At 40.0% G+C, this 16,678-nt stretch overlaps 1 protein-coding gene across 1 annotated transcript in view; it reads left to right on the top strand.

Annotated features, from left to right (window-relative positions):
- LOC114464395 (NXPE family member 3-like) overlaps nucleotides 1-13,416 on the top strand; it is a 28,077-nt gene extending 14,661 nt beyond the window's left edge. The window contains exons 5-11 of the mRNA XM_028448517.1: nucleotides 647-948; nucleotides 1,662-1,732; nucleotides 12,220-12,255; nucleotides 12,335-12,382; nucleotides 12,477-12,698; nucleotides 12,795-13,025; nucleotides 13,123-13,416. Of these exons, the coding sequence (XP_028304318.1) occupies nucleotides 647-948; nucleotides 1,662-1,732; nucleotides 12,220-12,255; nucleotides 12,335-12,382; nucleotides 12,477-12,698; nucleotides 12,795-13,025; nucleotides 13,123-13,352 (1,140 nt within the window). The 3' untranslated portion in view covers nucleotides 13,353-13,416. The remainder of the gene's footprint in view (nucleotides 1-646; nucleotides 949-1,661; nucleotides 1,733-12,219; nucleotides 12,256-12,334; nucleotides 12,383-12,476; nucleotides 12,699-12,794; nucleotides 13,026-13,122) is intronic.
- Nucleotides 13,417-16,678: the final 3,262 nt, after the last annotated feature.

Below are 16,678 nucleotides of genomic sequence, written 5' to 3'. Positions count from 1 at the left end.
TTAGTTATGGCAACGTCATCAGAACATCACTGAAACATGGTAAATGAAGTTCCTCCCGCTCAGATGGAAACAGTCACACTCACAATCAAAAGGAATTGAGAGCACACTCTGCAGGATCTAGAACCACATTCCGTGCCTATCAAAATAAAGTGCAAAAAACACTTAACATCACACAGACAAGGCAGATTGAGAACACACTCCAAATAAATATTTCTGTTAATACACACACTCAAACTGAACTATTGCCTAATGTATTCATTCACAATCCAGGTTCCTTTAAAGAAGTCTTCATATGCCGCTATTGTAGCCGCAGTCAACTGCCTAGCTCAAACGCGTTACGCATGTTCTCCAGTTCTCCATGCAATTTCATTGCAGACTTAAGTTCAGTGGTAGTGTAAAGTGTGTCATTCTTGATGTTCACTCTGACACCATGTTGTTTTCTTTTAGGATCTTAGCACATAGCACATTCAATTCATCCTAAATAAGCCTAATAGCCTAGCATCATTGACCTATCCCATCATGTAACTTCAGGTTGCAGCTTGTCCATAAAGCAGTAAATTCAAGAATGAAGTTTATATATAAGAATTATATTTTAAGAAATATTAGTTGAACAAAAAATAAAACCTCTGAATCTCTGTATTATCAGGTGACTCTGGTTCATCCCAGTGAGGCTGTCACAGTGCTGCAAAGGCTGAACAGTGAAGAACCTGACAGGGTCAATTTCAGAAGCATTTTTCGCTCAGGCTCGGTTAGCGAAAAAACCGAGTGCAACATTTGCCTGCGTCCTTCAAAGCGTCCAGTGTGCGACTTCACTGATGTTCACACAGGTGAACCATGGTTCTGCCTGAAGCCTAAAAACACAAAACTTAATTGTACTAACAGAATCAATCACGACAATGGGGTGTTTGTACTAAACCTCCAAAAGGAAGACAAACGGCTTTTCCAAGAGTGAGTTCAACCTGTTTATTATGCCTTGGCAATTCACATATCTTTATTTAATACCACTTTGCTTTCAAGGAAACCAATTTCAACTGCTTTGGCTTTGAACCAAAGAGTTAATTTTAACATGAATGTGTACACGTGGGGCACCACGAGAAAAACTATTAACAAGTCGGCCATGGGGTGTTTTGAAAGGGTGGTTAAGCTTCCAATAATGTTATACTGTACCTGTGGGAATCAAAGAATATTTAATGAAGTTATGTCAATTTGAATATTAGCAGTCTCCAAAGTAGATCAGTGAAGAATCAGGTCTAAGTTTTTCTCACCTACCTGAGCAGCCAGGTGGGGGATAGTAACAAAAGCTGCATTACTTTGTGTGGCTGCTATTGCAAGGGTACACTAGTTTCCCTATGCAAAAAAAAGAAATCCTAATTTTAATAAAGGTTTTTGAGTGATTTCTTAGCTTGGCTGAGGCCGACTTGTTGCTACTTTTCTTGTGGCATGTCACATATATTAAAACCATCTAAAGGAGTTTTACAGAGCAGCCATTGTGTTGCATGCAGCATTACCGTTTAACCCTGTAAAGCACTTTGAGTTGCATTTTTATGTATGAAAAGCGCTTAATAACAGTTTCACAGCTGCTATAGAATGCTGTTCCTAAGTTTTGTGGTTTTGTAATAATTTGATTGCCAATTGAAATATTTAAATTTTGTATCTTTCAGCAAAATTAACATGAAAACTCCTATTCTGGCTGTTGGATCTTCTTCCATCACAGTGTATCAAAGAAAGACAGGTAACAGCTCGTCAATAACCAGTCAAAATTTCTGATACCTAGTATGGAATCAACAGCTTTCCTCATCACTACAGAAACGAAATATACTTTGGACATACAGTGCATCTGACAAGCATTAACGGCAAATGACATTTTCTGTTGTGTGACGGGAAAAAATGTAGAGAGAGATGGCTTTATAGTTCACATTTTTGAACCACTCCGTGTTGGTGAAATACAGGACACAGTCGTGGAGAAATTAATCAAGTAAACAGTAAGGTTGAGTTCCGGGTTCGTTAGTCTGACCGTACCGAGGTACCGTAAAATAATCCGAGAGGCAGCGGTTGAGAGATTAACCATGAGATGATTGGTTACTACTTTAAGAGGTGAGTCAAGGCCTTGCTGCGAGTCGGGGGAGGCAGGATCGGGAAACGAATCACGGGAAGGCCAGTCCCACAGCACAGGATTACGAAAAAGGGCAGATGGACTCACACACGGTTCCACAGGTAAATGGTGCAGGCAAGCAAAGCAGCGACGTGAAGCAAAGCAGCAGTGGCGTCCAACTCATTCTAATGAAAAAACCCTTTCACACGAACATTTATTAAAAAAATTATGTTTAAATTGAAGACAGCTGGAGCAGACCTGGGGTGCGTGTACCTGTCAGATGCTGATCGACGAGTGCACTCCAGTGGAGGGGATTTGCCTGCAGACACCTTAGTGCTGCTACACTGAATTATACACGTGAAGCAACAAGTAACTAGCCTGTTCAAATCACAGTAATGATAAATGCGTTAATGATTTTGACAAAGTAATTATTACAGTACTCGTTACCACAAAAGTATCATAATTACTGTAAAGCATTACTTAATAACGCGTTAGTCCCAACACTGCTGATACCATCATTTAACCACGTTTTATTAAGAAGTAAAAAGTCCAAGTGATGTGTCAAAATAATATAATTATTAGTAATTTGTTTACAAGAGATCTAACGTTAAGAAGAGCTTTACTGGAGACACTGGTGGACACTTTATATGAAATGTTATAGTAATCAAATCATTTTCTCTATTAAGCTTTTTGTTTCTCTGTAATTGAACAATTTTACCTGTTACCTGTCACCACAGGAATTAAAGAAGCTGCATTAACTCCGTAAGGCCCTGACCTTTTCTGGTTGTTCCTACAAAAATATATCTTGCAGTCCGGAACCAGCACACATCAGAGATATGTCGCTCAAAGCTGAACACAGCTGGCTGTTTGGATCATGCTCTTATCAGCCTGAGGAGAAGACGGTTCCTGGGCCTGGTATTGTCAAGGAGGGATGGGTGGTGCTGATTGTTTTTTTTCGGGGAGAGAAGATGGAATCATGGTGACGTAAAAAAAAAAAAAAAAAAAAAGGGTGGGATGTCAATCTTGTGCTAGCAAGTACCAGCTCAATCCAAGAAGGCAGGAGTAGGAGAGAAACTGAATTAGGTGGAAGTAGGTGAATTTTGGGGTGAAGCAAATGGGTCTTGAGATGTGGGGGGTGGGTTGATTTCTTTCTTTTGGCAATTTTGATTTCTTGATGGAAGCACATCGACGCCATGTTTTGTCCTTGTTGTATTGTTCTCCAATGGTACATGTTGTCCTTTGTCTTTATCAGGACTGATAGCAGTGTGACTGAAGTAAAATACACTGGACAAAAATTTAAACGTAACACTTTTGTTTTTGCTTCCATTTTTTATGAGCTGAACTCAAAGATCTTAAACATTTTCTATATACACAAAATACCTATTTCTCACAAATATTGTTCACAAATCTGTTTAAATCTGTGTTAGTGAGCACTTCTCCTTTGCAGAGATAATCCATCCCACCTCACAGGTGTGGTATATCAAGATGCTGATTAGACAGCATGATTTTTGCACAGGTGTGCCATAAGTTGGCCATAATATAAGGCCACTCTAAAAATGTTCAGTTTAATCACACAGCACAATGCCACAAATGTCATAAGTCCTGAGGGAGCGTTCAGTTGGCATGCTGACAGCAGGAATGTCCACCAGAGCTGTTGCCCGTGAATTAAATGTTTATTTCTCTACCTTAAGCCGTCCCCAAAGGCGTTTCAGCGAATTTGGCAGTACATCCAACTGGCCTCACAACCACCGACCACCACTAACCACATTAGCCCAAGACCTCCACGTCCAGCATGTTCACCTCCATGATCGTCTGAGACCACCTACCTGGACAGCTGCTGCAACAATCGGTTTGCATAACCAAATAATTTCTGCACTAAGTGTCAGAAACCGCCTCAGGGAAGCTCATCTGCTTGCTTGTCATCCTCATTGGGGTCTCGACCTGACTGCAGTTTGTCGTCGTTACCGACTTGAGTGGGCAAATGCTCACATTCGATAGCATCTGGCACGTTGGAGAGAATCCCGATTTCACTCTTCAGGGCAGATGGCAGACAGTTTGCGTGTGTCAGTGAGCGGTCCACGTTATGGATCGCCACGGTGGAGTTATGGTATGGGCAGGTGTATGTTATTGACAACAAACAAAGGTGCATTTTAAAGATGGCATTTTTAATGCACAGAATTACTGTGACGAGATCCTGAGGCCCCACAAGCCAAAGACAAAAATGTATTCAGAGAGTAAATCCTTAAAAATTTCAGATCTCCTTTGCGGACTCGAGGTATCGGGCCACTGATGAACACTTTAAGCTGCAAACAGCTCACAGTTTTTAACAGATGGGTGAACTTCTGCTTCAACACCTCGGACTCCTCCTTGGCTAAATCATTTAATCCAAAATGAATCACAACATCCACCTCAATATGCAAGATTTTGTCAGCCAGGTCTGATACTGTCATTAGTTAAGCATTTACTTTCACATTGCTGCTGGATGTCTTCTGAGCATCTTTAACAGAAACGTCTCCCACTATCAGTGTGTGAGGTTAAAGCTTTGGCTTACCATGTAGCTTTTGTTTTCCTGAAGCGCTTTCAGTCCTCAGTTCCAGAAGGTTGTGTATTGCCCTCATTAGAGCAGGATCCTTTGTCATTAGGCAGTGGGGCAAATCGATTGTCTAGTTCTACATAAAACTGGGTTTGTGATTTGGTGATACTTCTGCCTTTAACAGATGTCCACATCTGTGTCTGAGCAAACAAGGGAATTAAAGTCTCGGCTGCAGTCTGGGAAGGGAGTGCAGGCCAGTCCGTTTCATTACTGATATCAGGACGCTTTGCTCGACCTGTTAGCCTTTGAAGGGGGACATGACTTTCTCTTAGGCTTAGCTCCGAGAGTGATTCAGGGACCTGTTGGCTTAAAGACGGGAACAGGATCCTCCTTAGCTCTGATGGCTTTGTCTGCCCCGGCTGGTAGTGAGTTAGCTTTATCCTCTCCGCTCTTTTGAAACAGCAGCACATTCGTTTCATTCCCATATCCACAGAGTCTATTTACCTCTATGTTTACTTGTATTCCTCGCACTGTCGTCTCCAGTTCAGTAATCTTTTGTAGAAGGCTGCTGTAGTCTGTTGGAAAAAGAGCCATTCTTCTCCTCGTTAGCTTGCTACGTGTAGCTAGTTAGCTGGCTACTTAGCTTTCCAGTTGAGCCAACAATAAAAAAAGGAGTAGATGATTACCTCAGTGCCAGAATCAGATGTTAAATGACAGACTTTGGTGTGAAATGAAGTATTGTGTATTTCTCAGAAGTAGTAGTTCCTGTTTAGTAAATAATTTTTGCTACATGCTCAGCTATGAATTTTGCTGCTGCTCAGCTCAGCTGCCGGAAACAAGACTACGGACCAGTTCAAGCATTCGTTTTCACTCAGAACCCTAATATGAGCATTTAAATACATGACCTGATGTCTCACTTTTTACATAAATAACAGAGGAGGCTTGGGTATGATTATGTGGATCTATAACTCTGATATGTGAGCACATTAAATGTATAAGATTAATATTAATTGCTTCAAATTCACCATTGGCATCGTCATTTTCCCACGTCTCCAAAGTGTCCATGCGCCAGGTTCAGAGTTAGCGCACCAGTGTGCACATTCTCATGATTCGTTTATCACAATCTTTGCTTGGGAAGTGGCAGACGCCGTTTCTCTCCCTAGTCCAGTATAGGAATTCATTTTAACAGTCAGAAGAAAACTACAATTTAACAGTGATAGTTTATCTCAATTGTATAATGCTCCATGTTGTGCTTTAAAAAGGAATGGCAACAAATACAACAATCAAAGGGTTTAATCAGCTGAATCTATACAAATCAACAGTTTGTGAGTGAGTAAGGAAAAGAAGGGTACGTTTGTATTTCTAAGATAATTGTATAATATGAGTGAGTGGATAAATGACTTTTCTTGTTTGTACAGGAACTTTGCTTGTCTGTCTTTCTGAGTGACAAATTTCTCAATGCCTCTGGTGTTGATAACAGGATTGTCTGATGTAGTTTCTTTCTCTCTGTTGAGAGCATAGCCAGAGCATTGAGGTGATCTTGTATTGCTAAGGAAAGCTTTTTATTAAAGTTGAGAAGCACCTCTCTGATTCAATTGCTCCAGTTGGATCCCATCAGTTTTCTAACATTCACAGCATGTACATCACACAATTTTTTTTTTTTTTTTTTTTTTTTGTCTAGTAAAATTTGCCCCTCAGGAAACATGTCTGTTTAACTCTGTTAAACAGACAATGTAATTGTCTGATTGGACCCTAACCAAATATTTTGTTGATCTTTGTGTTTGTGTTATGTTATTTCGGAGTGAATGTTGGTGTCGTGGTTTCCCCAGGTGGAGATGTGAACGATGAAAAAGATGTAGTGTGGAAAAAAAGGATCGTAGAAACTGGCTTGCATAATAACACAAAGTTTATTAACACAAGCAGAATCAAAAGAACAGGGCTGAGGCAGAAGCCCTGTGAGAGCAGCCGGGGTCAAATTTACTCTGAAGAATCTTAGCCAAGAAAGGCATATATGATATGACAGGAAACTGGAAACCAACGGGAGGAGTCTAAGGCTTTAGCCTTAGAACAAAGAAAGAAAGCCACAAACTTTCACACCTCAACAAATGGAGGAAGTATCAACCTGGGAACAAGAAACTTTCAGGATTCACAAGTTAATCAACATCCAACAGTCGAGTTACAGAGATAACGGCAGGGGTCACAAACCCCCTATGTCTAAAGCCATCTGTTGACATCTTATACTCAGCTTGAAGTGAAGAGGTATATTGCATAGAATGAATACTTTCAAACAAATACATATTCTTTGATCTCATTTTGAGGGGGAAACAAACAGCTGATATTCTTCCAACATCCTGAGTCACCTTTGGGGGTAGTAAAATCCCCTGGGCTCCGCATGGGTTCGGAGCCCAGAGTTTGAAAACTTAGCAAGTAAACATTGATTGATTGTTTAATGTAACAAAGAGGTGATAACAGGAACGAACCTGTTCTTTGATCCTACTGTTCCTTTGCTTGGCCAGGAAGGGGAAAGTGTCCCCCCTTGGTCCACATTTACACTTCACAGAGAGAGACAACCTTCTGTCTCCCATGCTGAGGCTAGTGCAGTATCTCAGCCAAAGTTTAATTTAGATGATTTAATTCCTATCTCATGTGAAACAGTCAATACACCTCATTGGCTATCAATGGTAACAATGGTAGACGTTGGCTAACAATGGTAGACGTGCACGCTACACAGCTACTCAGACACTGAAGTGCATTATACCATTGTAGAGTACTATATACTTTATACCTTGACGGATCTTTGTGTGGCTTTTTGTGGGGGTGTGGATTTCTACAGTACATTTTGTCTAAGCCTCCCAACTATGGCATCAAGATATGGTGGTGGTGTGACACTGATACAAGAGAGAGAGAAAGGAACCACAACTCGTCAAACTTTTGACAGGTGTGACGTCACGCCCTTTGTCCCGCCCCTAACCGGAAGTCCCGCCTTCCCAAACCGGAAGTCCCGCCTTATAGCACCCGCCAAAAAAAAAAAAAAAAAAAAAATTCTCACACACACACACGCACGCACGCACACACACACACACACACACACACACAACCATGAAATGCTTTGTAGAAGAGTTTTGTTTGTTAAACCTTTCAAACTAAAAGGTAGCTATTCTTTTTTTTCTAATATAGTAGTCTCATAATATAGTCTCGTACTTTCAGCATTAATTCACCAGCCCCTCAATGAACCTTTTTAAAGAAAAACAAAGGTATAAATGCACAATATTTCTCACCAAATAAAAAAAACCTTTTCAAAAAAAAGTACTTTTATTTGATTAACGTAACAACGAGGTTATTACTGCAGCTTTATGTAGAAATCATAACAATCAAACCGGTGTGAGGAATAATTCTTGTATTATTCAATGCACAATCCAACACAACCCCTGAGTTCAGACGGCATAAAATAAAAGTGTTTTGCTTTGAAAAGAAGATGCAAAAAAGCAAAAGTTGAGTACTTTTCCAAATCTTACCATTCATAGCTGCTTGCAGCAGCTGTGTCAGTAATATGACCATGCCTGGCCATCACTATGCAGAAGAGTGCTTTGAACATACAGACTCTGAACTTTAAACTCGTAACACACACGCACGCACGCACGCGCGCGCACACACACACACAACCATGAAATGCTTTGTAGAAGAGTTTTGTTTGTTAAACCTTTCAAACTAAAAGGTAGCTATTCTTTTTTTTCTAATATAGTAGTCTCATAATATAGTCTCGTACTTTCAGCATTAATTCACCAGCCCCTCAATGAACCTTTTTAAAGAAAAACAAAGGTATAAATGCACAATATTTCTCACCAAATAAAAAAAACCTTTTTAAAAAAAAGTACTTTTATTTGATTAACGTAACAACGGGGTTATTACTGCAGCTTTATGTAGAAATCATAACAATCAAACCGGTGTGAGGAATAATTCTTGTATTATTCAATGCACAATCCAACACAACCCCTGAGTTCAGACGGCATAAAATAAAAGTGTTTTGCTTTGAAAAGAAGATGCAAAAAAGCAAAAGTTGAGTACTTTTCCAAATCTTACCATTCATAGCTGCTTGCAGCAGCTGTGTCAGTAATATGACCATGCCTGGCCATCACTATGCAGAAGAGTGCTTTGAACATACAGACTCTGAACTTTAAACTCGTAACACACAAACACAAACACACACACACACACACACACACACACACACACACACACACACACACACACACACACACACACACACACACACACACACACACACACACACACACACACACACACACACACACACACACCACACACACACACACACACACACACACACACACACACACACACACACACACAATTTCAACCGTCCCGCCAAAAAAAAGCAGTCTTAGTTTAGTTGATGCGTTTGTTTTTCCACCTGCATGTGCTTCATCATTATCCGATTTGGTCTGACTTCAAAAACATTCCTTCTCTTACCCACGAACCCCTCTCATGACCTTTTCAAATATTACCTGTTGGATGAAATTGGAGAACGCACAGGGAGTTTAGTTGGTGCGTTTGTTTTTTAATAGCATCTGCTTCATACTAGCGAGCATGTCCATGTCCGTCAATAAAGTTTAAATGCCTGTTTGAAGGGGACATATTCAAAGAAGCTCCTTTTGTGGTAAATGTCATAAAACTTATAACACAGGCGGGTTAATTATTTGTTTTGTACTTATGTATTTATATTACTTGTTATTCTTATTTCTTTCTAATTTCAACTATTATTTTTCTTTAATATAATATTATTTCTTATATTTATTGCCTTGAAGGCAACATAACTTTATGTTTAATTTGTGTTAAATAAGAAGATAATGCCTGAAAGCTCAAGGGGTACACATAATAAGAAAGGTTGAAAACCACTGTTTTAATCTACAGGGATAGTGGCTCCTCACTTTTCCGGCAAATGCCTATGCATTTATTAGCTGCTATAAGGGTTAGTCTGACAAAATGAGTATAGGTTATGTGACAAAACTTAGCAGTTCCCCAGCTATAACAATCTGGGGTTGGTTGGGTACTCAGTCCCCACTACTTTTGTGATTATGTCCAGAACAGATAGCCAATAATGCTCCAGGCACTTGCGTGTCCAAAACATATGTATAAGAGATCCTGATCCGCTTCATCACTTGTTAACGTTATGTCATGTTTAAACAGTTAAATGTTAAAATAAAGATTTTTTGAATGAGAGAGAGAGAGACAACGTTCGTCTCTTTAAGGGTGATTGACACTGATGAGCATTTGTCGGTTACTAATATAAAGAAAATGAGCCTATAACATCTATGGGACTTTGATGGAGATGAAAAAGTAAATAAATAAATAATGATATCTCGGAGCCATCATAGGGAGACTACAAATAAAGCAAAATTCAAGGGATGTTTGTAAGAAGAATGAGCTTTTTAGAATATACTTTTACGCAGAATACATACCTAATATGATGATAAATATGTTTTGATTATAATATCATGATTTATTCACGAATAACAATGTTTTTAAGACGGACCCGGTTTTGTACCGCCGACCACAGTTTTGCCTTGTGGCTGCTGCTGTATTTTCTCATCCTTTGCAGCTGCTGAGGTTCCAAGGGGGGCGGTATGTGTGTGTGTGTAAATGCAATGTGTGTGTGTGGGAGAGCTGGAATGTTTTGCTTTATCCGGTTTACGTATATTACAACAACACACAACAAACATTGATGGTTATAACATAGACACATCGTCACCTTTATTTTGATTGTATTTTTATAACGACAGGTTGTCTGAATTATTCTGTTTCTGTCTGATCAGTGGAGCGTTAAGGAACTAATAACCGGCAAATAAAGGCAATAAAACTCTGGAAACAATAACTAGGAATAAATAGTTGCTCTTTGGTAAACTTGGTAATATTACAGACGGTATGGACACATTTACTCCATTTCCGGGGTTTGATGTTCTGATTTCTAATAGCCATGTGTCCGTGCGGAGGTCCGTGTGTTTAGATTCTGCTACTAATCCCGGACCGGACCAGTGTGACGTGTACAGATCGAACGGTATTTACTTAAGCAAGATTAATTTTATATTTGCGTGTTCTTGGAGTATTTTAAGCATTAGAATGGTAAATTATGATGGTGTTAATAATAATAATGCAGAAAACTTAAGTTAATATTGAGACTAATCGAAAGTGACACGACAGCGTCAGCGTCAGTTCTGGTGATAAACATCTATTAAACAGATAAATGATGCTCTATCCGTGAGGTTTATTACAGACAAACAACTAGTTAAACATGTTCGCATTGAGCCAAACTCACTTCTTCTTCATCAACGCATTACCTATTAAACTTTACATCAGTCACCAAACACTACAGGGTGTACAAAAATGTTCCGTTTCCCGTTTGGTCCACTGTCAAGACCCTTTAGCAGCCCGCAGCGATGCCTGAACATAATTTGCGTAAAAACAACAGATGTGAACAGAAATAGCGGCACACATCCACTTGTTCTGGTAAAAACTCGCTTAGATAAAAACAAATCATGGTTTAGTGAAATTATAAATATTTCAGCCAGATGGCTGCAGGTTGCACAATAATTGTATTTGATCTACATTTAATTTAAGTTAGAGTTAAATTGGACACGATAAGCATTACATAAACAAATAAATTAACCACTTTTCACGGTTTATTTTCACTGAAACACTGCCGGGACAGACGTATCACATATAGGATTTCATTAAAGATGCTGCAGATTTGGTGTTTAAGGCAATAAAATTAAATAAGAAGGTGGAGTTTATAAATCTTACATAATTGTTACAATCCAAAAACATGGTAAAGAGCAGTTGATGGCAGGTATAGTGGGAACGCGATAACTCCCTGTCAAAGTGTTTATTTTCAAAAATGAAAAAGTCTTCCTTAATTATCTTTCCCTCTAATTAAAGTAAAACTGGAAAATTGAAGCAGTGTGTATTAAACTGGTAGCCCTTTGAAGTAGCTCGTGGTTTAGAAATGTTTTAGTTACATGTAACTTGTCTTTATTTGCATGTTTGATTTGAAGAAATTCAAAAGCAATCAGTTAAAGTCCTTAATACAAAGTACATTTAGAACAAATGATAAAGGTATGTTTCTGTTTATGGTGTTAAAGTCTGGAATGATCTCAAGGCTCACTTTAAGTTAATGAGTTCGTGGTCTATGAATTACGAAGGAAAAACATTCCTTCACCTACCTTGATCTCCCTCATGACCTTTTCTATGCCTATGCCACACGCACACACACACACACACGCACACACACGCGCACACACACACACATACACACACACACGCACACACACACACACGCACACACACACACACGCACACACTCACACACTATGGTCATGATTTAGGATAAATACGAGAGTGAAACGGCATTAGGACCATCACTTTGCTGACGAGAGAGACGAGCATCACACCGCAAAACACCGAGGTCAGATTGAAACAGAACTAGAATGGCTGGTAATGTGTTTGTACAATTTTAAACATCTGCATTACAAAACTGCGCTTTCACATTTTCAACGTATCATTATTATTTTTTTAAAAGCCAGAGTTCACGCAAGGGACAAACACATCTACCCCGGTGAGTAACGATTATTATTGTTTTTTGATTGTTAACATTTGTTAACATTTGTTTAAATCTATTCACTTCTTGCTTTTAGTGACCGCTCAAGAACTTCAGGATATACAATTAACGCAGACTGATATCGGTAAATATTAATTATTTTTCTTTTTTCTAAATTGTTTTCAGTAAGCATGAATGATGTGTATTTTTGTTTGTAATTCGTTTATTTGTTTTCACAGATTTCACTGCCAGGGCTGAATTATTACATGAAGTTTCGGACAACAGCCTCAGCAATGCTATAACCGAGATTGAAGAAGCAGAAGCGGCCTCACGTTCTATTTCGATCAATAATCAGAACCCGGCAGTTTTCTCCGGATATTTGGAATCACCGATGCAATTTGTACCAACTCACCCTCGATCTAAAGCAGTTTCTGGTGTGAATCGTCTGAAAAGGAAGAAAGGTATATGTGCTGAAATGCAGGGTAAATTGTTTTATTATGATTTTGGTGTGGCTAGAAAATATTGTTAATATTTTTATTTATTTTTTTTTTTTACAGCAATCAACGTGAAGCCACAAACTTTGCCTGCAACAAGACGCAACGTCACACAAGCTGAAATCCACTCAATTGCGACATCAACTCCAAAGCCCAGAAAACAACCATCAAGCCCGAGACAAACTACACCTCGAAGTGATGCATTGCTTCAGCTCCAAAGAGCACCTGTGAGACCTCCGCGTCAACGCAAGATTCACCAGAAAAGATCAACCATAGTCAAAAGATTGTTTAACGGTATGTTATAATAATAATTGTGTGTTAATAACAGTAATGTGTTAAGGTATACATTTGACAATATCGTGTGACCTTTCTTTTTTTTCTATATTTACAGAATCCAACGAAAGGGTGAATGAGAACCACCAGAAACAACCACAGACAACGGAAGCCGTGGATCAAAGCCAGCCTCAGGCGACGAATAGATTGCGTCAACAGCGCAGAGTAAGAAATCGCGCACAACAACAACAACATCAAGTGCAATACCCCATTCCTCTGCAAGCGCTTTGTACCGTCGTAGGAGATCTGATTTCAGTCTTCAAAAATGTGTGTGAAAAACAGCAATAATGTTATCTAACCAGCTGCAGAATTTTTTTCTGTTTCATAGCGTACAAATAAACGATTAACGACATACTATGTATGGAATTTCTCTTTAGATATGGATGAAAACGAAAATGAGTGTTTAGCTTCTGATGAGATATTATCTACTGCAGACCAATTAAGTAGCATTACAGATCTGTTGGATTTACAAAATAGGTTTCACTTAGACGAGGTCTTAGTTACCCAGTCCCCAGGTGTAGGTCAAAGTTCACCGTTTCAATTAACCCAACATAGAAGCTGTATTGGAGTTTTTGGATAACATTTCTCTACCACCACTTTCACCGCAAAATGAATTTGTACTCAATGAAGACACAGAAGACTCCTTTAGGAAAAGCCCACTTAGGTCACCAAATCGCGATCTATTAAGCCGGCTACAAATAGCGTTACAAAACCTCGATGAAACATTGCCGTATCATTCAGCAGCAAACATACACACATTAATTCAACTACTAGAAGCCATCTCACCACCCCCTACTCCGCAAAATGATTTCTTACAAATTGACAACGATGGCTCTATAGCGGGTTCCCCACAAAACTCACCAACTCACGACATGCTTAGCAGGATAGAAAGAGCAATACAAAACATTCGGAACTCACCTACACACTCAATGCAGAGCAATTCACCTACGCATCTCCCTCCATCACCTTATCCCTCATACACAGACATAAATACGCCTCTCCAGAGCTCCACAGAGCTTCTGCAGAGCTGCGTACACACAGATGTAGAAATGCAGCCGCAGAGAGGAGGAGGGTCGGTGGGGGGTGGCCACACAACTAACCCCGAACATGAACACATTGAGAGGGTTAATACGGACGGTAATTCGGCAGAAATTAGGCACGAACGTTTTAACACGCTCAGATTGAGACGAACAATTACGATTCCTAACCTAGGCGAAGTCCCAAGTATTGCGACATTTTATCGTGATGTGATGGGGATTATTCAGGATCTGGCCAACGAGACGAGATCACACGCTTTGCGTAGTGATGTTGTACAATTTCAATTATCTAGTGAAAATGTACACAAACATGTTACAATCACCGTGGATGATCACCGAGATAACATTCAACCCGCTTTTGAAGATTTGCTCGATCGTTTAATGCAGTCAAACGGTAACATTGTCGGGTAACCAGAAACCCACGTGGGGGCGCGAAGCGCAAACTTGAGAAACTTTTAGACTGTGAAATCCTAAACAAAAAAAGACGTTTCTTATACATTGTTGACAATCGGCCAGATCAACTATCAATCAATGAATCAATCAATCTTTATTTGTATAGCGCCAAATCATAACCAATGGTATCTCAAGGCACTTTACAGTAGAGCAGTCTTAGGGACGGACTCTTCATTTTATGGATACACACATATGCATATATACGTATATACACATACATATGTATCCCACACCCAACATGAATTCATCATGGCGGCAAGGAAAACCTTCTGTTAAGCAGCAGGAACCTTGTGTGGATCCCATTCCTATGATGAACAGCCATCCACGTTATGCTGTGTTAGGTGTGTGCAGAGAAAAGGGTGGAGACAGAGCCGCTGAGTCTCTGTAACTCCACACTGAGGATCCCACGGACCTGCAAGACAAAAGCCAGAAGGAGTACAGGAGCAAACACACAAGGGAAGAAGCAGACATAGAGGGAGTGTTAGAGAGAGGAATGGGACCCTCTCCGGTCCCTCTCTAACCTAAATGACCTCTCTCTTAACGCCCTCTCCAACCTCTCTCCAACCGAGCATGCCAGACCCCCCCCCCCCCGGCAGTCTATGCCTATTGCATCTTAATTATGAGCTATGAGCTGGTTCCTAACTAAAAGCTTTATCAAAGAGGAATGTTTTGAGCCTAACCTTAAAGGTAGAGAGGGTGTCTGCCCCCCGAACCGTGGTTGGTAGATGGTTCCAGAGAAGTGGGGCCTGAAAACTGAAAGCTCTTCCTCCTATACTACTTTTAGAGATGAATGGAACAACGAGTAGTCCAGCATTTTGAGAGCGTAGTGTTCTGGGGGGATTGTATGGCACTACAAGCTCCTTGAGATAGACTGGTGCCTGTCCATTTAGGGCTTTATAAGTGAGAAGAAGAATCTTGAATTCTATTCTATATTTTATGGGAAGCCAATGCAGAGAGGCTAATACAGGAGTAATGTGATCTCTTCTCCTAGTTTTAGTCAGTACACGTGCTGCAGCATTTTGAACCAGCTGAAGTGTCTTAAGCGACTTGCTCGGGCAGCCTGCTAAAAGAAACTATGCTTTGCCATTAGCTTAGCTCATGTCATACACCCCGACCTCACAGATAAAGAGTGTGAGAGTATCGGTAAGAATATGCAACACATGGCCGGTTTGAGCGATCAGACACCCGTCACTCTGAACGACGTTGAAAAATTTGAGAAAATTCTATGTCGGAAAATTATCGTATTTTTCAAAGACCCCAGGACGCATTTTGAGACAAAATTCTCAGATCGTTCCAGGCCACTGTTTCTGTTTTTGCTACAAAACCACTACTACGGGATAAAGGATCTCAAAGCCTTTGTGGGTGTGAGATTCATTTGTGATTTTTGTTACAAGCCTCATAATGATAGCCATCGCTGCATCGGTTACTGCGGCGTGTGTGAAGATCGAGTGTGTCCGACCGAAGAAGTGAGGTCCTTAATTTGTCCCAATTGTAACAGGACGTGTCGTTCAGTGTCATGTTACAACAGACACAAAATGGTCTATCCACCGAGGGTGAAAAGCAAATGCGGTGCGATAAAAAAATGCAGACAATGTCATCTAATTTACAAAATAGGTACAAAGGGGGATGTGCATAAGTGTCCGAGCTCAAAATGCAACATTTGCGGCGAGAAAAATCCGGGCGGTGATCACCTGTGCTACATCGATCCTTTAGCTCCGAGCATTGATAAATCATATTTGATTTTTTATGATTTTGAAACTTTTGCGGATGAAAACAACGAACACAAACCATTTCTAGTTTTTGCAAAAACACAGAAAGGTGAAGAGAAAGAATTTTACAGTCCTGATTGTGTAAAAAACTTCATCTCACACTTTAGGAGCAAAAGATACAAGGGTTGCGTCTTCATAGCGCACAATGCTAGAGGCTTTGACAGTTACCTGGTTTTCAAAGGTATACTGAAGGAGGGTGTATCACCTCAGCAGATTCTTATGACAGGTTGCAAACTGTTATGCTTCGAGGAACCCGAGAATCATCTCAAATTCATAGATTCACTCTCCTTTCTACCCATGCGTCTTTGTGCTATGCCCTCTGCATTGGGTTTTAACGACCGGAGCAAGGGGTATT

The sequence above is a fragment of the Gouania willdenowi genome, chromosome 6 (assembly GCF_900634775.1).
Source record: "Gouania willdenowi chromosome 6, fGouWil2.1, whole genome shotgun sequence".
Lineage (NCBI taxonomy): Eukaryota > Metazoa > Chordata > Actinopteri > Blenniiformes > Gobiesocidae > Gouania > Gouania willdenowi.
Note: the sequence above shows the minus strand (reverse complement) of the source record. Positions and strands in the feature narration are given on the sequence as shown.